Source organism: Adiantum capillus-veneris, chromosome 8 (genome assembly GCF_014529385.1).
Source record: "Adiantum capillus-veneris isolate H3 chromosome 8, ASM1452938v2, whole genome shotgun sequence".
NCBI lineage: Eukaryota > Viridiplantae > Streptophyta > Polypodiopsida > Polypodiales > Pteridaceae > Adiantum > Adiantum capillus-veneris.
Genome location: NC_140938.1, coordinates 20,274,089 through 20,296,446, shown reverse-complemented (window position 1 = coordinate 20,296,446; position 22,358 = coordinate 20,274,089). Strand labels below are relative to the sequence as shown.

General features: G+C 43.4%; 1 protein-coding gene across 9 annotated transcripts in view; it reads left to right on the top strand.

Moving 5' to 3' along the window:
• The window catches only part of LOC147451774 (uncharacterized), a 155,729-nt gene extending 133,969 nt beyond the window's left edge, over window positions 1-21,760 (top strand). For 3 of the 9 annotated variants that reach the window (XM_086517641.1, XM_086517644.1, XM_086517645.1), the window contains 6 exons: window positions 462-554; window positions 700-798; window positions 20,383-20,490; window positions 20,565-20,648; window positions 20,742-20,807; window positions 20,987-21,760. In XM_086517641.1, the coding sequence (XP_086373767.1) occupies window positions 462-554; window positions 700-798; window positions 20,383-20,490; window positions 20,565-20,648; window positions 20,742-20,807; window positions 20,987-21,070 (534 nt within the window). In that variant the 3' untranslated portion in view covers window positions 21,071-21,760. Of the gene's footprint in view, window positions 1-461; window positions 555-699; window positions 799-20,382; window positions 20,491-20,535; window positions 20,649-20,741; window positions 20,808-20,986 lie in introns of all 9 variants that reach the window. The other 6 variants (XM_086517643.1, XM_086517648.1, XM_086517647.1 and 3 more) reach the window with 4 other exon arrangements.
• The last annotated feature ends 598 nt before the right edge of the window (window positions 21,761-22,358 follow it).

Here is a 22,358-nt window from a genome sequence, read left to right as displayed (position 1 = left end):
CAAGTAGCATATCAACGGAGAGAGCTCGACGCATAGATCGGAGATTATATGTAGGAGTCATGAGAGGTCAAAAATCATAAAATTGTCCATCTCCTTTTTGGGAGAAAAAGTGCATCCTTTGACCACTCTTACACCTCTCTTACACACCCACCATTCTTGCACACATGGCATCCACCTATTTGTCAAAATGGTAATCACCTCCATATTCTCATGGCAAATAAAGAGGCCCTCCTAGATTCCATCCTCTTCCTAGTGTCCATATTGTCACCTTCGGGCCTGATTTGTATTCAGTGATCTGCTTGCTCTCACAACTGGCACCATTGGGGCGTTCTAAGGGATTTTTCAAGTAATGGAAGTCAACCTCTTTCTTTGTCAAGAGAGAGAGACAGAGGGGGGGATGGGGGTCATTTTCTTGCTATGTTTTGTCATTCCTTACAACTTTTCATTTTTTGAGTGAGCAGGATACTTTTGCTTTAAATGTGTTTGGGACAATCCATTTAACACGTCTACTAGTGCCATCGATGATCAAGAGAGGCGGAGGAAACGTAGTTGTGGTTAGTTTATATAGTCTCTTTTCTTGGACCTCATCATGTTTTTAATATCAGCTATGATACTCAATTTTTTTAATGATGTTGTAATTTTCTTTTTTTGTTACCACCAACTTGTCCAATTCCCTTCCTTACTAATGAATGTTTCCAGGTAAGTAGCATTGCTGGGAAGCTTCCATCGCCTGCACAGACCATATATGCAGCTTCAAAGCATGCAGTTAATGGGTACTTCCATTCCCTTAGAGCGGAGGTATTTTGATATCTTTGTACTAGCATCTTTATGCATGTATCTTTGGCAAGTTTTAGAATGTGAAATACATGGTTTTTAATGCGGTTTAGTTTTCTTTGTGTAAAACAAACACATAAAAGTACAAACCTTTGAAATATTTATTGAGGTCACTGTCGTTTACTCTTTCTTGCCTTCAGCTCTATTGCTTATGTTGCTCCTCTCTTTGTTCACTTTCTCTTCTCTTTTTACTGAAGATTGTCTTGATCCTCTCAGCTTGTGGGCTCAATTTTAAACAGTAGTCCTTTTTTAATGGACTATTGTCTCTATTTCATCTCTTTAGCGGTTGGACTCACTTGGATCTTCAGATCACCCAAGCTTGTTTTTGCCTTGAGTCATGTTGTATCTTGCCCATATCTTGCCAAAATGGCGTTTCGAATGGCATAGCCATGAGAGAGAGAGAGAGAGAGAGAGAGAGAGAGAGAGAGAGAGAGAGAGAGAGAGAGAGAGAGAGAGATGAATTTAAATGATATATTAATGGCCTCAAAAGGCCAAAATGACTTATGAGACCAATCCGTTACAAACTGGTGAATCTGATGCCATGTCTGAGTACAAGAAAAGAGATACTAAAATAAATCTAGAAGTGCTACTGCGTGGAATTGTGTGGGGTATGTGTGATCATTGATACAGTGGGTGCTCAATACAAGAGAAAGATACTACATGGGATAAATGAGTGTCCATATAGGCTGGTCTGATCACATATCGATCCTCTGTGAGTTGGAGAAGATGCTCTCATTAGAAAGCCATCTACGTGACAAGCTCTCATGTCGTATGTGTCCATGTACTCGTGTCTAGCTGGATCAAATCCTGTCTGATGAGACGGGTAATCTTGGTTTGTATCCGGGACAAGGAAGGTGCATCTAGTGAGTATTGGTGGAAAGAGTGTAGTGTGTCCAAATGAAATCCATGTAGCTGAAACCATGATGTTCTCTGTGATGTATTGGTTTCTTTGAGTTAGTCGAGTCCCATGCTGTTCAGGTTCTACTTATGAGTTGTTGTGTTGTTTGCTCTGTTATTCATTGTCTTCCGTGTTTTCATTCTGTTGGAGTGAGATTTCACGGACATTGCACTGAGGAGCACCCACTGTAGAGAGCTCGACACATTACCAGGTACTTCATCCATGGCTGAGATCGAGCCAAGCCTAGAGCTCGATGATGAGGACTGGGAGGATGTGCATGATTTATAGCCGGCTACTACGACTTGGGAGGCCTATCAGGCTAGTGGCTCTTGAGTCTTGAGTCTTGAGGCTTGAGAGTTCCGACTTTAGGACTTCCATTATCCTTACCTTTTTGTATGGCTGCTTGAGCCTTGCCTTCTTTGACATTTGTAGCTACTAGCATCTTTATGGTATTTGTCACCTTCAGTCTTTTGGTATTGTGGTCACTGGTTTGGCCCCCTTGTAGTCTCGACTCTCATTATGGTATACGTCACCTTTGGTTTTTTTGTAGCGCCTTGGCGGGCCTTGTTAGCCAGAATTAAGAGAAAAATGTCATCTCCGACTTCTACCTTTGCAATTATTTGAAAGCTCTAATCTGTAATTACATGTGTTATTGTGTATGGGCATTGTGTTTGTTCAATGTTGTGTATGTACCATTATCCATGGCCGCGGCGCCGCACATTCTAATCAAGTCATAATAAGGTTGAATGGTCTTCGAATCGTGTTTTTTGTGGGTATTAGAGTCAAAGGACTCTAGTACTACATGTATTCAAACACATAACGCTAAAAATAGCATTATTTGGGTGTTTTTTTAGCCTCCCGTTCCACGCCGTTCCTATTCCGGACCCCTTCCCATTCCCCTGTTCCGCAGGGAGGCCCGTCACCGTTCCCGTTCCGCGTTCCGGGTAACTATGGTACGTGTCCCATCATTGATCTGTATAGAGCCATAATCCCCCAAATCAACACTATGGGCAACCCCCATCTCTTGCAGTGTGCGCATCAATCGAGCTCTCGGTACCATGTCAAATGCTTTGCAGAAATCCACAAAGCTACAATAAATCCGTCTCCCATGTGACTTGCCCTCCTCAATGATGGCTCTAAGAGTCAAAATATGATCAAGAGTGCCTGAAACCGGCTTGGCCCTTTGCCCGTACACCCTCACCCTGTGCCCAATTACTCAACTGCTGCTTAAGAATGGATGCGTACACCCATGCCAATGTGTGCCCAACCATAATAGTGCGGTAATTCCCAGGCTCTGTAGGATTACCTGCCTTGAAGATAGGCACAATAGTAGACAACCTCCAAGTCTCAGGTAACCCCTCACACATCGCACGATTGAACAACACTGCAAGAACCTCTACCAACATATCTCTAGCATGTATAAAGTGCTCTGCTACTAGACCATCATGATCATATGCCCTGCTGGTCCTCATCCTATCAATGGCTCTCTTTACCATCTTAGTGGTAAAGAAGGTGTTGGTAGGTGGGCATGGTTCTGTAAGATTTGAAAGGGGGTCCTATCCAGGAACCGTATATAACGATGACGCAGAAGGTGCCGGGAAGCAATCCGAGACTCTCTGTAACTGATGACTCCTAAAAGAAGATCCCTCTGAAGCTGGGCTCTCATCTCTCTGCACTCCTCATCATACCAACTATTCTGGGGCATGCTCTGTCACAAAGTGATGACGTGGCGGACAACAGAAACCCTAATTTCTGGCTGAAACCCTAAAATTCCTGCAAACCCTAAAATCTGCCAGAAACCCTAATTTGCAGCAAACCCTAAAATCTGCCGGGATGCTGACGTGGCAGTCGGTACGGAATTCCGAAAATTGCGCCGCAATTTGCGCTGACAGCTTTTGGGCGATGCTTTCTGCTTTTTCCACGCAAATGGGAGAGAGAGAGAGAAGAAACCCTTTGCTTTATTTTTAAAAGCTCAAGAGAGCTTGTGAGATAAAGAGCCTTGCTTTTATTTTTAGGCTTTTGATTTTGAAGCTTTTGGGGCTTTGCTTTTGGGCATCCCTTGTACTTTTAAATACGTGGTGAGGGCTTCACTTCTCAGAGCATTTGGACGCAGAGTCTGAGAGTGAAACCCTAGCCACTCTCTTGTACTTTGATCTGATTAATATAAAAAGAAATACCGAAAGGGGCGCCAGTCTTTGGGGCCAATATCTCTAGGCACGGAACTCTGTCGGGCCAGTGCAAATCTATTGTGATCTGTGAATTGTTTGAAGTGGTTATTTGGTGTTGTCGCGGTTGATTCTTGACTTGGAGTGTCCAAGTTTGTTACAGTGGTATCAGAGCACGGCCGATTTCTCTTCTACGGGAAATCCGATCCCCAAATTTTTTTTCCGCGGCACCTATGGCTTCAGGCAATGATCAGTCGACTCCCTCTGCATCTGGAGATGCGGGTAGGGATCACAACGAAGATTCCGGCACGGAGTATGGCCCGCCTAGGCCTACTCCGGCGGAGCAGCGAGAGATGGAGCGTCAAAAAATGATTGATGATGCAACAAAGATGATGCTCCATTTTGCCAAGGACCTGAAGATGGCAAAATTTATGAACCAGACCTCTTTGGAAGAGGTACAGACGGAGTGCCAGAGAACCACAACACCACTCCCGAAACCTGCTCTCAAGAAACCTTCTGCCTCCAAGAAATATACGGAGAAGGAACTGGAGAACGTAGTTGATGCACGGATTGCTCAGCTTTTCGACATGTAAAAGAAAGACAAAAAGCACGGCAAAAAGAAGAAGAAAGGCACTGACTTCCAGGATATTTGGGTCGTTGGTCGACATTCGACAAGGCAAAGAAACTGAAGAAGCGCGTCAAGTTTGAAGGCTTATCCAGTTCTTCTTCTTCTTCTTGTGACAGTTCTTCTAGCTCTTCAGACTCGAGTGAAGAAGACAGAAATAGCAAAAAGCGAAGCAAGAAACAACGCTTCGGAAAGGGCAAGAAAAAGGCAAAGAAGTCTAAGTCTCGCCCAGTGAGTGACACTTCTACAGAGGACTCGTCTACGGACAGTTCAGACTCTGACAACGGAAACTTTTATGCGAACAAGAAGAATTTTTACAAAGCCAACCAGTATGACTTTCTCGAAGATAAAAGCAAGAAAGTTCGAGAGTTTAAGGAAGGTGGCCACTCGATCAAGTTTGATACTTTTTCAGGATACTCAAATGCATCAAAGGCTTTGTCTTTTATACAGCAGTTTGACATTGCTTTTGCGGGAGGACGCTATTTGGAGCACTCCAAGATTCGGAGAGCTACCTCTTACCTTAAAGGAAATGCTCGTACTTGGTGGTCCACGCTTCTTTTGAACAAGAGTGCGTCAGTTAAATGGCTGAAATTTAAAAAGCTTTTTATTTCTTCTTGGTTGACTCAAGAGTTTGAGCGAGATATACGAGCTGCTTGGAACCATCTCCGGATGACCAAGAGCGATACAGTGAATTCTTACTGTGAAAGATTCTGGAGCTCTTTTCTACCCGCCTCTTCATTCAAGAAGATCTCGTTCAGAGAACAGATTGAGCGGTTTACCTTGGGTCTACCTCCAGAGATCCGAGACCACTGCTTGGAACAGAAGTCGACTTCCATTCAGGAGTTGATGAGTCATGCGAAGCGAGGCTTTGCAATTCACTTTGGCAGTCTGACCTACCCCATAGATGAGGTCACGACACAACGAACAGGACAGACTTCTGGGAATGAAAGTAGAAAGAGAAAGAGCAACCCAAAGAGAAAGGATGCACGACCCAAGCTTACTCCTCAGGAGAGAGCTCGCTTCATCAGGGAGGGGAAGTGCTTTGGATGCGGGGAACTTAGACATACCTCCGCGAAGTGCCCTAAAAAGGCACAGAAAGAACAAGATGACAAGGACGACGAAAGGCTTGAGAGTTCGAGAGCAGCTGAGGACCATGTACGAAAAGGCAAGATGAAAACATGACTGGTTCCAGATTGTGTGGGTACTAATCCCGACACCATGGATGAGAGTACAGAACTTTGTCGAGCTTGGGGCAAAGTGAAAGATCAAGAGGCCCTGATTTTCTTTGATGGAGGAGCCAAGGCCAACTTCATTCCACCGGAATTGGCGGCGCGGCTCGAGATTACTCCCGATTGGATGAGACCATTTGCAGAGGCAGTTCTAGCAGCACCCGATAGGGACGTAGCCATTACACCTGTCATTGGCAAAATTCGTTTGCAATGTCAGGGGTATTTGGGGCATGAGGACTTCTTCATAATGCCTTTGGAGGGTTGTGATGTTCTCTTAGGGATTCCCTGGTACCACAAGAACAACGCCGTGGTCGATTATCGGGCGAGAAAAGCGACTTTGACTACAGAAAAGGGCAGAACAATTGTACTTGATGTTAAACTGAAGGGCGAGTCTGTCCCTATTGTATCGGCTTCGGCCATTTCAAAATTAATGAAATCGAGTGTTTGTTTACTCGATCTTTATGAAAGAGTTGAGTGATGATGATAGGACAAATATGTCTAAACTTGATAAAGAACGCCAAGATTTTCTACACTCTCACGCCGATTGCTTCTCAAAAGGCCTGCCAGGAGAGTTACCACCTGCTCGTTCTGAAGATCATACCATTGATCTAATACCTGGTAGTACACCACCGAACCGGCCATCCTACCGTGTGAGCCGAGCACAGAATGAAGAGATTATGAACCAAGTGAAAGACCTCTTGGAAAAGGGTCTTGTCCAGCCTAGTACTTCAACGTATTGCTCTCCAGTGTTGTTGGTTTTGAAGAAAGACGTATCTTGGAGAATGTGCATCAATTATAGAGCTCTCAACAAAATCACCATCAAGAACAGATTTCCGATTCCTAGGATCGATGATAGACTCGACAGGTTATAGGGATCCTCGTGCTTTAGCAGGATTGACTTAAAGAGTGGATATCATCAGATCGGAATAGCGTCGGGAGACGTCTACAAGACAGCCTTTCGGACTACTTTTGGGTTATTTGAGTTTTTGGTGATGCCTTTTGGCTTAACCAATGCTCCTGTGACATTTAACTGGATGATGGACAGGATTTTTTGAGAGTTCAGGCTATTTGTTGGCACTTTCTTTGATGATATCATTGTTATCTCCAAGAATGAGGCAGAACACAGAGATCATCTGCTTTAGAGAGAAACTTTTTTGGGACACTTTGTCTCAGCAGTAGGAGTGCAAATGGATCCAGCCAAGATAGACGCTATCCGTGATTGGCCCGATTTGAAGAATGTCCATGAAGCTGAAAGCTTCTTGGGACTGTGTTTGTACTATAGACGGTCATTCAAAAGTTTGCAAAGGTTGCTTCCCCTTTGCATATCTTGATACAGAAAGGAGTCCCTTTTCTCATGGGGATCCACAGAGGAGACTGCCTTTCAGACATTGAAAGAGAAATTGACTACAGGACCAGATTTGACTTTGCCGGACATGCAGAAGTCATTTGAAGTATTTTGTGATGTTTGTGGTCGTAGTTTGGGTGCGGTCTTGATGCAAGAAGGCCATGTCATTGCTTACGAGAGCCGATTGTTCTCTAGGCCGGAGATGGCAGCACAGACTTATGAGAAAGAGCTTTTGGTGATTATCCATGCTCTTACTCAGTGGCGGCATTACCTACTCAGAGCGGATTATACTGTCTTTACAGACCATTAGATTTTGCGCTACTTCTTGTCACAGAAGCAGCTTTCGGAAAAGCAGATGCGGTGGGCGAACATCTGGTCATAGTTTCACTTCCAGATTGTCCATTGTCCATGTGCAGGGACAGAAGAATGTGGTGGCAGATGCTTTGTCTCGGAAACCGTTGGTTCTGGCTATTTCCGCGATACATCATAGGAGCTTCGAGGATATGGTCGATCAGTATGCCACAGATACAAATTTTGCAGATATTTTCACACGGATACGGGATGGGGAGACAGTAGCTGGATACTCCCTTCGGGAAGGCTACTTGATGAAAAAGACTATGGTGTGCGTTACACAGCCATTGAGGGAAAGTTATGACTGAATGCCACTATCCACCTTTTACGGGTTACCGCGGCATTGCTACCACCATGAAAGGGGTAGAGAGATACTTCTTTTGGCCGAGACTCAAGAAGGATGTGGAAGAGTTTATGCCCAGTTGCTTGGTATGCCAGAAGGTCAAGTTTGACAGGCATAAAGCACAGGGACTATTACAGCCTTTACCCATACCCACCAGCCCCTGGGAAAGTATAGCGATGGATTTCATTTTTGATCTTCCGAGAACACAGAGTGGTCACGATGGTATCTGGACTGTTATTGACAGATTTAGCAAACAGGCTCATTTCATTCCAATGAAGAAAACAGTCAAGCCGGATCATTTAGCAAGACTGTTTGTGGCCCAAATTTTCAGATTACATGGCATGCTTGAGACGATTGTCTCCGACAGAGACCCCAGATTTACAAGTTTGTTTTGGAAGGCAGTTTGGGAGAACATTGGCACGCGGTTGCAGTTCTCGTCACCGTTCCACCCGCAGACTGACGGGCAATCTGAGATTGCCAATTTAGTGGTTCTAGATTTATTGAAGTCTTATATCTCAGATCAGAAGACTCAATGGGAAAGATATTTACCTTTGGTGGAATTTGTCTACAATAACACGATACACTCTTTGACGGGAAAGGCGCCATTTGAAATTGTTGAAGGTGCTGCGAAGGTTCCACCCTTCCTGAGCACGAAAGATAAGATCTTTGAAGCGGATGAATATACGCGAGATCTAGATACGGCTTTTGCCAAGGTTTGTTGGGTTAAAGGCCTAAATAACCCCTTTTTTTGTACATTTTTATAGTTTGTCCAGGTTCTGAACCTGGACACATTTTTTAAAGGTCTTATAATAAAAGTGGGAAAACCAAAAACTCACTTATTGATTTTTTCCCAAAAACGTGAGCCCTCTCTCTTTTGCTAGTGCTTCCTCTCCTGCTGGTCTTCGCCTCCCCTCTCTACACACACACTGCATTTCCTCACGTACTCTTTCACTTGCACACACCGCCGCGCGCTCTTCGACTGGTATCAGAGCCTCGATTAGGGTTTGCCCCAAACCTGCAAACGCTGAATTTCAGCCAAGAAGGTCAACTTTCACGCGAGATTTTGCAATTTCATCGCCAAAGGACTCGTCCCCGGACACTAGAGAGCTCCCGGCAACCCAAATTGACCCAAAACAGGCTGAAATTAGGTCAAAAATAGGAAATTACAGGTTATGACAGCAAAATACAGGTTTTACAAATGATGTATTAAGGTCTGGGAATACTTTTGCTAAGTCCCCGCTACCCGAAAACCCTGAAATTGCCGAAAAACAAGCCCTAAAACAGGCGTTTTAAGAAAACTTCAGATTTACGCAGGTTTTTGCAAGTGTTTTTATGGTGCGATTACATTGGGGAAAGTGCAAATTGATGCAATCTACGCACATCTGACAAATTTTGTCGATGTATGACCATTTGTGGCTCAATTTCATGCAATTTTCATGCTACAAATTGGGGCTTTTGTGTTTCATGCTTCTAAAGGCTGTGTATTAGCCTTATTCATGTCTTCTCATGCTAAAAACAACTAAATTTGTTGTTTTCGAGCACAAATTCGCTCGCTGAAATTTCCTGTGCATAAATTTCAGAACTTGAATTTTGTGCCCAAATCGTCCTATTTTGCCCCAAATTGCTCCTGTGACCATTTGGAGCTGTAGTACACATCTCTGTGAGGCTATACTCCGATTTTTGCGCATTTTGCCCAAAAATTCAGCATATTATCCCTCTTATTTCGTGCAACTATGGCCTCATCTTCTTTGGATGTGAAGAACCTGTTCGAGATTAGGAGGTTTGATGGTACAGGTTTTGATCTTTGGAAAGACAGGATTCAGGGAATCCTATTTCATAAGGATTGCGAAGTGACACTTTAACAGGTGAAGCTACAAAATATGACAGATGAAGCATGGGTTAGCATGAACAAGAAAGCCGCTACATACATTAAAATGGCCATGACAGATGAGACCGTCATTGATGTGAAAGGTCTCACGACTGCTTTTGATGTGTGGGAGAAGTTAAAGGAAATGTATGAAAATACAACGCCTGTCAACCAGGTGCACTTCATTCGAAAACTTGTTGGCATGCAATTAGATGAGTCCAAGAGCGCGGCAGAGCACTTATCATTGTTTGTAGGTACTTTGTCGCAGTTACAGGATTTTGGCTTGCCCCCTTTTGATAATAAGCTAAAAGCTATCTTCTTGCTTATGACCTAACCTGAGTCATGGGAAACTTTGGTGGTTTCGTTGTCCAATAACCCCAATTTGACCTTTGATGGTGTTAGGGGTTCTATCTTGAATGATGAAATCAGGAGGAAAGCAAGTGGAGAGGGAGGCAGCTCTGCCAACATGGTTAGAGGCAGGACAGAAAACAAGAATGCTTATGCACAAAGGAGTAAGAGTATGAGTAAAGAAAGGGGAAATGCAAGCAAAGGCAAGTGTGATGTGACTTGCTATCAATGTGGCAGGAAAGGTCACAAGAAATCCGATTGCAGGTACTATAAAGCCGAGTTAGAACGGAAAAAGAATGGGGGAGACAAAAAGAAAGAGAAGAAGGAAGTCAAGACAGATGCACAAGATAGCTCAAAGCCCAAAGAGAAGCCAATGTGGCTTCTAGTGTTGTGATTGAGGAGCTGTCAGACGTAGAGGCCATCTTGTGTGCCACTTTGTCAGATGATGATGCTTATGATCTTGATGCCTCTCTTAATGTTCATTCACAGGACATGCAGATCACCAAGAGTGATCTTATTGATGCTTTGTTGACTGTCAATGATGCATTATCCCAGACTTGGATAGTTGATTCCGGTGCTTCATTTCATGTGACTCCTATCAAGGAGTGTTCTCTACTCTTGATGCAGGCAAACATGGCCATGTATACCTTGGAAACAATCAATGCATGTTCCATTGAGGGTATTGGCACTGTGCATCTCTCCATAGATGGCACAAATGAGCTTGTTTTGCATGATGTTCGATATGTGCTGGGAATCAAGAAGAGTCTGCTTTCTGTTGGTCAGATGGATATGCATGGTTACAGCATCTTGTTTGAGAGAGGATCATGGAAAATGACTAAAGCCTCAAGGCTGATTGTAAAGGGCACAAAGAAAGGGACACTTTACTGCATGCATGGAAAGGCCGTGTTTGGCAAGTTTATTGCATTGGCTGAAATTAACTCTCACATGGAGTTGTGGCACAAGAGGCTTGGCCATATGAGCCAAAAGGGCCTTTCTAAGCTTTGTACTTTGAACAAGCTTGATGCTAAAGGCACAAAGCTTGACTTTTGTAATGAATATCAATATGGCAAGCAAGTAAAGCGTTCTTATTTCTCTGGTGTCTCTCGTAAATCTTGTGTTCTTGATCTTGTACATTCTGATGTATGTAGCATGCCTACTAAGTCTATGGGTGGTGCATATTATTTTGTCTCCTTTGTTGATGATCATTCTAGGAAAATTTGGGTTTATTTGCTTAAGTCTAAGGATGAAGCCTTTGCTGCGTTTAAGAGATTTCATGCATTTGTGACTACCCAAACAGGTAGAAAGCTAAAATGCTTGCGTACAGACAATGGGGGGGGGAGTACACAAGTGCTGAATTTAACAAGTTTTGTGAAAATTTGGGCATTAAGAGGGAGCTTACTATACCATACAGCCCCTCTTCTAATGGTGTGGCTGAAAGATTCAATAGGACACTTTGTGAGAGGGTGAGATGCATGCTGTTCACAACTAATCTCTCTCATGGATTTTGGGGAGAAGCTTTGAAAACTGCAGTGCATATATGCAATCGATCCCCTCACATGTCTTTGAAAGGTGACATCCCTGAAGAGGTTTGGTCTGGCAAGCCTGCTTCATATGATTACTTACGCATTTTTGGTTGCGAAGCTTTTGTGCATGTTAGACCTGAGTTGAGGAGCAAACAAGATGCCAAGTCCATTAAAGGCCTCTACATGGGATATGGTGAAGAAGGCAAAATGGGTTACAGGATTAGGTTACCTCAGCTCAATAGGGTTGTACGCAGCCGGGATGTTGTTTTTAATGAGGCAAGGCTGCTTCAAAACAATTGTGTCTCAAAGCACGACCATAAAAGGGTCAAATTTCAGCATGACCAGCCACCTATTAGGCCTATTCTTGACTCTCAGGATGCACCACATATGGCTGAAAATGTAGATGATCTAGTGGTGTTTGAGCCAGAAGATGTTGGGCAGCAAATTGAGGCTCCTGAAGGGCATTTGCAGCCAAGAAACAATGCTGAAAATGGTGCTGAAATTGATGTACAACAGCCCATTGTTGATGATTTTGTAGTGCTACCTGATGTAAACCCATTGCCGGATAATGTGGATCATTGGGTGAGGCGGTCTACTCGTCAAAGGCGGCCTGTGAGTCGATGTGACCCCTCTTTGCATTACATTATGTTGACGGATGAGGGAGAGCCTCTTATGTATAGAGAGGCAAAGACATGTGAGCACAACGACAAGTGGGAGCTTGCTATGCAGGAAGAGATTAAAGCTTTGCATGCTAATCATACTTGGGATTTGGTTGAATTGCCCAAAAGAAGGAAGGCTATTCCTAACAAATGGGTGTATAAAATCAAAACTGTTGATACAAAACCCAAGTATAAGGCAAGGCTTGTTGCAAAGGGATATGTTCAAACCAAGGGCATAGACTTTCAGGAAGTGTTCTCTCCTGTTGTGAAGATGACCACTTTGCGTGTATTGTTTGCCATTGTGGCTGCTCTTGATTTGGAAATGGACCAAATGGACGTACATACCGCTTTCTTGCATGGTGATGTGGAAGAAGAGCTTTACATGAAGCAACCTGAGGATTTTGTCATCCCTGGCAAGGAACATTTGGTATGTATGCTCAATAGAAGCTTGTATGGGCTGAAACAATCATGTACACAGTGGTACAAGAAGTTTGATCGCTTCATGCTTAAACATGGTTACAAAAGAAGCCATGCAGACCATTGTTCGTATACTAAACGTTATGAGGATGGCAGCCCTATCATTCTTGTGCTCTATGTAGACGATATGTTGATAGGTGCAAAGAAAGGAAGCACTGTTGATGCTCTTAAAGGGCAGCTGAAATCTGCATTTTCAATGAAAGACCTTGGGGCAGCTGAACATATACTTGGAGTACGTGTTACACGGCAAAGAGACAAGCGCCTATTGTATTTGTCGCAAGAAAAGTACATTGAAAAGGTGCTGGACAGATTTAACATGGCTGAAGCAAAGCCTCTTGGTGTGCCATTACAACCATATGTTAAAATCTCCAAGGATGATAGTCCCATGTCAAAGGAAGAAGCCAATGACATGCAAAGTGTGCCTTATGCTTCAGCTTGTGGTTCACTTATGTATGCTATGGTTGCTACTAGGCCTGACATAGCCCATGCAGTGGGAGTTGTGAGCCGGTTTATGGCTAATCTAGGCAGGTTGCATTGGGATGCAGTGAAGTCCATTATGAGGTACTTGAAAGGGACTAAAAACAAATGCCTCTACTATGGTAAAGGACCAACGGAGTTGAAGGGATTTTGTGACTCTGACATGGCTGGTGATGTGGATACACGGAAATCCACAAGTGGCTATGTATTTACTCTTGCGGGAGGTGCTGTTTCATGGTGTTCTAGATTGCAAAATATTGTTGCATTGTCTACTACAGAGGTTGAATATATTTCAGCCACCATTGAGACTTCCAAAGAAGCTATTTGGTTAGCACGCCTATGGAGTGAGTTTGGCTTGCCTGCCAAGGCACCTATGCTTGGTTGTGATAGCCAGAGTGCTATATGTCTCGCAAAGAACGCCATGTTTCATGCACGCACAAAGCATATTGATGTGCGGTATCACTTCATACGAGAAGTGCTTGAGGATGGCCTTATTACATTGGTTAAGGTCCATACATCACAAAATCCAGCCGATGCTCTTACTAAGTGCTTACCCAAAGGACAACATCATCTATGCATAGAGATGGTGGGAGTCACGTAGCTTAAAGGCGCCATTTATGCCTTTAAGTGGGAGGTTGTTGGGTTAAAGGCCTAAATAATCCCTTTTTTGTACATTTTTATACTTTGTCCAGGTTCATATTGAACCTGGACACATTTTTTAAAGGTCACTTATAATAAAAGTGGGAAAACCCAAAACTCACTTATTGAGTTTTTCCCAAAAACGTGAGCCCTCTCTCTTTTGCTAGCGCTTCCTCTCCTGCTGGCCTTCGCCTCCCCTCTCTGCACACACACTGCATTTCCTTGCATGCTCTTTGACTTGCACGCACCGCCGCGCGCTCATCAAGGTTCGCGAGACTTTGCAGAAGTCTCAAGAACGACAGAAAAAGGCAGCGGATCGCCATCGTCGTGACATGAAATTGAAGGGGGATTTTTGGGTGCTCTTACGTTTTGAGAAGGCACGCCTACGAAAGAAAAAGGGAAAGGAGAGGCTTTTTCCAAAGCTTAGTATGCGATACTACGGCCCTCTCCAGATTATTGAAAAGATAAATGATGTCTCCTTTCAATTGAAACTGCCAGATACTTGGAGGATTCACAATGCATTTTATGTGAGTCTCTTGAAACCTTTTAAAGGTGATGTGCCTGATGATGGGGAGCCTGATGAGCAACCCGAAGTGGAAGAAAACAAGGAGATCCTTGTTCCTGAACAGATTTTGGCACATAAGGATACGAAGAATAAGGGTAAAGTCCCAAGGCGGTTCTTGGTTAAGTTCAAGAATTATCCCGCACTTGATGCGAAGTGGATGGAGGAGGAGGACCTAGCAAATACTCCTCAGATTGTAAAACTTTACCTCGATGCTTTTGGTTTAGCATAGTCTACTCCAAATGGAACCCAGAATGCAACTTGGTCGGAGATCTGGTGTAGTGGGATGCACAAGAGGGGAGTCACTCCACTCCTTTGTCAACAGATGCCTTGATTTAGATACTAGAGTCACTGATGTCTCTTTGAGCTTCAGGGATACTAAGAGTTGACAGTATTCTGCTGGATGACTTTATGAAATGGAATTCCTGATAATGATACTGATTTGTTCTTGACTTCTTCTGAGTGCAAGAACTGATAGACGAAATGACTGCAGCATTTTGGTCTGATTGATCTCGAATAGACATGGTTGCAATAGGGGTTAGTCAATCGGACATCGATGAGGTACCGATTGGACCTAGATGTGATTGCTAGCTACATTGCCGATAAATCATGGTCTAAGATCCGAATGAATGTTGAATGTCATGTGATGTCGTGTGATGTGACTGTCGATTTTGTACGTGCTAGATGTGTGTTCCTAGTACGTAGGTACTAACAGTCAGTGTCTGCTAAGACGGTTTATGGCTTTTGTCGGTTTTGTAGGCGTAATCGCGGTCGATTACAATGCTTTCAAGAGGGGGGTATGTCACAAAGTGATGACGTGGCGGACAGCAGAGACCTTAATTTCTGGCTGAAACCCTAAAATTCCTGCAAACCCTAAAATCTGTCGAGATGCTGACGTGGCAGCTGGTACGGAATTCCGGAAATTGCACCGCAATTTGCGCTGACAGCTTTTGGGCGATGCTTTCTGCTTTTTCCACGCAAATGGGAGAGAGAGAGAGAGAGAAGAAACCCTTTGCTTTATTTTTAAAAGCTCAAGAGAGCTTGTGAGATAAAGAGCCTTGCTTTTATTTTTAGGCTTTTGATTTTGAAGCTTTTGGGGCTCTGCTTTTGGGCATCCCTTGTACTTTTAAATACGTGGTGAGGGCTTCACTTCTCAGAGCATTTGGACGCAGAGTCTGAGAGTGAAACCCTAGCCACTCTCTTGTACTTTGATCTGATTAATATAAAAAGAAATACCGAAAGGGGCGCCAGTCTTTGGGGCCAATATCTCTAGGCACGGAACTCCGCCGGGCCATTGCAAATCTATTGTGATGTGTGAATTGTTTGAAGTGGTTATTTGGTGCTGTCGCGGTTGATTTTTGACTTGGAGTGTCCAAGTTTGTTACATGCTCCCAAAATGTCGTCTCCGACTCGGCTGAGTGTGTGGGTATGCCTCTAATGCTGCACCATGCAATGTCTTAGTTAGTAAAGTGGTGCACTCCTCCATTGAGAGGCCAGGACCAACTGTGCATAGGACTAACTGTGCATAGACGGCTATAGATCTCCTCTGTATAAATCGAGTCGGTCTCCGGTGTAATTGTATACGGGTATGTGACATGCCTCCTGATGTCTGGGTTGTTCTATACTGAAATGAAACGGACAATGTCAAAAGAGCATGATCCACTGCTACGCCCACTGGTCTGGCTCCGCTCCCACAATGAAATCTTGAATACAGGGGATAAAGCTCGGTTGTGCCATACCATAGTCCAATGTGCTAGCCTCGTGTCTATGTGGAAAGCATGTCAAACGGGCTGCTCCAAGAAATCGCTGTAAGCCACTAAGTATGGCTAACCCATTTGTAGTCGTCATCTCTGTGAGGTATCTCCCATACTCCGATTGCTCTTTGTCATGTGAGCATCTTTCAAGCCCCAACTCACCCACATCCAACTCTCTAAGTATTTCATCTGAAGTGTCATAGAAGACTATCTGAGAGTTACCCGTTCAGGCATTGAAGTCCCCTAGGAGGATGATATCACCATCCCTAGAAAACTCCCATATATCATCTAGTATAGAGAAAGGCGACCTCTAGAAGCAACATATACTGACGTATTGGGGGGAAGTAACATATGGGAATGTACAGAAATTGTCTTGTGCCAGCTCTCAGCCTCACCCACATGTATCTAGCATGATCATCTCTCCGTATAATATGTAGTAGTGGCTGTAACTCCTCCCTAAATAGCACTGCTACTCCTTCTGAACCTCTACTCCCATGCTCAGATCTCACGACTGTCCTGTGGACTGTCTCCCATCTGTATCCCACCACATGTGGTATTTATGTCCAGGGGCCTGATGAGTCTCTGAGAAGAAAACAATGTCCATGTCTCTGAAACTGTCCTCAAAGGCACCAACGTAAACCTCATAGATCCATTACAATTCCAGTAGCCATCTTCAGTGTGGTCCCATAGGTGTCACACCGTCATGTAGAGCGCTGCTCTACAATCACCACTTGACCATCTCTGTAGAAGGCCATCTTTCCCTTCTCCCTTGTTGCCGTAATCTCTGGCATTACCTCTCTCATATGCGCAAGCTGTGAGAGAGTGAGATCATCACCAAGGAAAATACATGTCTTCTTGAGAGTAGGCCTCTTTTTCAAGAATTCCTTCCTCTCTTCCAAGGAGGGGAAGCGTAGTATGAGAGCTCTCCCTTTTGAAGATTCTCCCGGGCCATCACTCTTCTTGACCACTCTCCATGCCTTTGTGTGTGAAGGCTTGTCCACCCCCATCATGGATGTGAGGCTTGTGACCTCTTTTTCCACATTGTTTATGTCCTTGAGGCCGATTACCCTCACATGTAGAGCCTGCATCCTCCTCCTTTTTTCCTCTTCGAGGTTCATGTTAATAAGAGTGGGTGTACAAGGAGCTTCCTTACCTTTCCCTTTCTTGGCGACTTCGATCCATTTTTCGGCCTCCTCTACTTTCTTTTGTGTTGCGAAGATGACCACGGCCCATGACCTCTTTTCCTCATCTTCCGTGATAACCCGTATTTCTTCTCTCATGGTATTCAATTCTTCCAACATGGATGGCTGAATTTCGCCTTCTTCGAGCAGCCCACTTTTTGTTGCAAGCTCACCTTGGAGAGTTCGGATTGTGGCTTCTTGTAAAGTTGCTTGCTCTTCGACGTGAAAATCCTTTCGCATAGGTTCCTCTTCTCCTCTTTCCATTCCTCCATCTTTCGAAGAAAGGTTGCATCCATCTCTTTCTTCCACTCCTTTACTTCAGCCTTAAGTGTTGATATCCGCTTGTTGGTGATCGAGAACTTCATGTTGAGAGGGAGGCGGGCTTTAGCCGTTGGGGAGGCTATGTGAAAGGTGTCGATGGGTAGCCCCTCTATTTGGGTCAAGCAGGCAGCCCCTTAGCTCAAAACTTAAGCCCACGCAATGTAAACTTTAGCTTCAGCTTTCGTAATATTTTCTCCTACCTTGCGATTCGAACAATGAATCGTATGCTACTGCACGCTATAGTGGGCTGAAAAATGCGCAGCGTGCTGAAAGTGAGGCAAGGCCATCGCTTGCGTAGGCACAAGGGAAGCACACAGACATGAGATGAAATGAAATGTTATATTAACGTCTGCAAAAGTTCCAACTGACCTCTGAGACCAAACGTTACAACCATATGAGATGTGATACGAGTGTCCAGGAGAAAAATCAATCATGATAACAAAAAATCCTAGATCCTAAAGAACATCTGCTTACCAACAAGGGGATGAAGGTGATGGGTAACTAGGATACAACCTTAGCGATATAAATAGCGATAATGGGGATGCAAGAATGGAGAGGAGACAATAATGGGAGTCATTCCCTGAGCACTCGCATAGGTCAATGCAACATAGCATCACTCTCCTCCATGGTAAACAGCCTGATGAGTCTCACGTGTTCTCGAGTGATAACATTTTGAATCCTCTTTCTTGAGTGATAATATTTTGAATCCTCTTGTGCTTGCTTGGCTTGTGCATAGATCTTTGAGGCTTGAGTACACCCTATCGTGGAGGTATCCTATGGCGTTGCTAGGAAGTCTAGAAAGAGTCCAAAACATCTTTGATCAGTGTAGTCCATGACTTGAACTAGCGGTCCAAAACCCTCTATAAATAGACATTGGAATTGTCCCCAGATCTCATAATAATCTGTGCAGTGGCATGTGTAGTGCTCCTGTATTTCACACTTCTGCTAGCAAAACTGACATATCAGCTCCTCTGGAGGTGTATCTCTATATCTATCAACCTCTATGTCTAGCTGATGTGATGAGGTACGTATCTCACCAATCCTGCATCTCAACCCATGTGAAAGGTGGGTATCAGTTGGTCGCTTGATGAAGCCATCCTTTGTAGTGTGAAGAAAATGCTCTCTATAGAACGCCATCTTCGACCCAACTCATGTGAAGGTGTAAGCCATGTCATCTTGATATCTAACTGAGTGAGATCCTGCCTAATGATCTTGGAATCTCCGAGTGATTCAACTTTCAAGAGATGGTGCATCCAAAAGGAACTGGAAGGGGGGCAGCCTAGCCATACGAAAGCCACCAGATGAAATTTGTGCATACCAATATGATGTGTCACACTCACTCATGAAGACTCCAGAGCTAGCCGTGCATATCATTGGTGAGGGAGCTCCCATAGCCTATGGAGGAAAGATATGGATCTGGTGACAGCCTCCACCATAATCGAGCAGCCCTCAAATGATCTCGTGTCGTATTGACGCCTTACATCGGATCATCTTGGATATCATGGACATCAAAGTCCATTAAACGTCTACCATCATGCGTATGCCCTAAGCTAGGGGTCCATATCTGCACTCCGTACAAAATTGTGGATGTAACTAAAGTGTCAAATAACCATAGCTTAGTGAGAGGCTCCTAAAATTGCACCTGTGAGCAGATCCTCTCTAGATCCGCTAGTGCTGCATATCCCTGGATAAGTCTGGCATTGGGAGCTCATTCATTGAGAAGATGGGCGTTGTAAACACCTCTCCTAGATATGTACAAGCGTTTACTGTATCTAGAGATTTTTAGAGATTTCAACCATGGACAAGTCATTAACCTTATGAGTTTGGCACAACGCATGAAGAATTCATTTACAGAATCCTTTCGTATATTGGATCTTCGACTATCGAACCTTGGCCTATGAGGCTGTCTTGGTCACAGGTATAGTGCAATGAGTTTTGATCAAATGTGACAAAAGAAGAGCCACAAAGATAATGCCATTATTTTCTCAAACTGTGGAGTACGGCGAATAGCTCCTTCTCTTATGTTGGGTAATGCATTTCAGCACCGTAAAGCCTCTTGCTTTTGAATGCAACAGAACGCTCAGCCTGATATAGTGTTCCACCTATTTCTTTGTCACTAGCAAGCGTTTCGACATCAAGTGGCTTTTCTAGGATCTACAATAAAACACATAGGTGCAACAATCGCCTAGTGTTTCAACGCCTTAAAACATCGAGTTGCTCATTTGTGATAAGAGGGAGGATTAGCCTTTGGCAAGGTCCCAATTTCTTTGGTCCTTTCACCCCTTCTCTTGAAATTGCACGAGTGGAGCAGAAACTTTCGAGTGGTGGAAGAATCCAGTGAAGCCTAGAAAAGACATCATTCTGCACTTTGTGGAGTTCTACAGGCTCAACACGAATTTGATAATATCTTTCTTAAAAAAGTGGCACTTTGGAAGCTTGTGTGTAAAGTTCTCGTTTCTAAGTACCTTTACAATATTACGTACATGTGCAATATGCACGGACAAACCATGGTTGTAGGTCAAGATTTCATTAAGAAATACATCAAGGAAATTTTTCTAAGAAAAGGTCTCAACAAATCATTCATCATGTTTTCTCCTGCCATGTTCTTTTTACGGGTTTTTTTTCCTATAATGATGTGGGGCTGGAGTGCCACTGTTAATCAATAATTGATTGCCTGATAAAAATATCAGTTTCTTTAAGAAATTTTCAAATAATAATGAGAAATGATGCAAATGATACTTTTGGATAGTTGAAATGATAGCGGTTCTCCCATTTTTAAAACAGCTAGCCAACAAAAACATTAAAGTAACAATCGCTTGCCCTGGGCCTATTAAGACGACCCCTTCAGCAGGGAACTTGAATTCAGTGAGTGCCAAGCTTCAGTTGTCTGAGGTATGTTCAATAGTGTAATTATATGATATGGGTGCCATGGCACAGTATGAAACGGGCATTCTGCATGGCTGCAGCGACGATTGTCGGTATCTAGATGCGCAGAGCTCATTACAATAGCCGCAACACATGGGTTGAAGGAGGTGTGGATCTCACAACATGTGAGTGATGGCAAATATGCTCATGGAAAGACATTGTTGCTAGCATCAAAAAGTTTTGGTTTGATTTGGACCTGTGAATCTCCGTCTTTGCAGCCCATGTTACTTCTCCTCTATGTGACTCAATATCTACCATCTGTTGGGTATGCAATTATTGACAAGGTATGCTCATTAGTCTTGGACTTGAACAAAGTTATAAGGGTGTGCAGGGTGACTTCAGTATGCTCATTCAGAAATTCAAGGGTGTCAAAATATGATGCATGTTAAAAGTGGAGGCTTGGATGCACTCTTTTTTTTAGAGCAAAGAGGTCAGTGAAGTTAAAAATACATATGACCTGCAGATTGGACCCAAGCGTGTGAGTAGCCAGGGCCAAGATGCTTACAGTGTGAAGCTATTTTTTGGTGGTCGAAAGAAGGACATTTGAATGGGGTTTTGGAGCCGTCCTTAAACATGCTGCAGGCATTTTAGGAATCCTTGTATGGCATTACTGCAACAGTCTTCAGTTCTAGATACATTCAGTTGTTCAGGTTGAATGCAGGAAGATTCCTCTTTTTGTATGAGGTGATGCCTTACAAAGCTTGAGAGGGGATCAAATGGCTTCACAAGCCCAAAGAGAACTACAAGACCGACACAGCTCTTTGTGCCTTACCAATTGAGTCTGTGAGTACTATCTCAATTTGCAATCTATGTATAATGTGTAGTAAATTGTGCCATACAAACAACAATGTTCCAAGAGAGTTGTGTGAGGAATCAAATGTGGTGAGGTGCTTGTGTCAACACACATTTGAGGACATAATGTTAGAATCCAAGGGCTTTAGAGAACTTTAGAGAGCTCACATGATACAATTGAACTTTTTTGCACATCATCTACTCCTAACTTAAAATGGTCTAAAGCAAAGCTAAGCTCGGTGCAGTTCTATGTGAAAAGAGGTGGCACTGTTGGCTACCCTAAGGATACCCAACATTTTACCGAGTTCTTTTCTCGTTGCCTTATGTCCCTTAAAGTAAATGGCCTATGTGTACATGCTATTCTTCTTCCAATCACACCTCATTGCCCAACCTGTGCGACTCTTCCCATTGTCTACATTGCTATTGATGTATGGCTTTTTTGCTATGTTCTTGGTTTGGCCTTCCACCATTTGAACAACACTCTAGCACATATGGAGTAACCTTGCTCTTAGCTACATCTTTTGCATCTCTATTGCATAAAGCACGAACCATCTTAGATTAACAGAAGAATATATCGTCACTTTCAGAGCACATATAATTGCTCAAACAAAATTCATATCGCATGCAAACATTCACACAGAGTTACACTCTAGATATCTCTTATTGAAATAAGTTAATCTCAAGTCTTAAAGGCTGATGTGGAGTATTTTACAGTGCTCCATCGCACAAATAGACCATCAACAAGCCAATCTTTTGATAACATACTTCTATCATTTTATTTTATTTTGCAAGACAGCAAAAATCACAAAAAATACATGGTGAAAAGAGTAGACAACAAAGGCTAATAATTACTGGGGGCAAAAATGTGTATTTACTAGTGAAAACATTTCGACTCGATATACTCTCCTAACATATTGACTACTTTATTTTGTCTCTTAAATGAAGTTCATGTTTCTTTCTGGTTGTCCCAAATAAGAGCCAGTATACGATAATGAGCTTGGTTTGTGCATGTTACACCATGTACTAAACTTGTGACACTATTA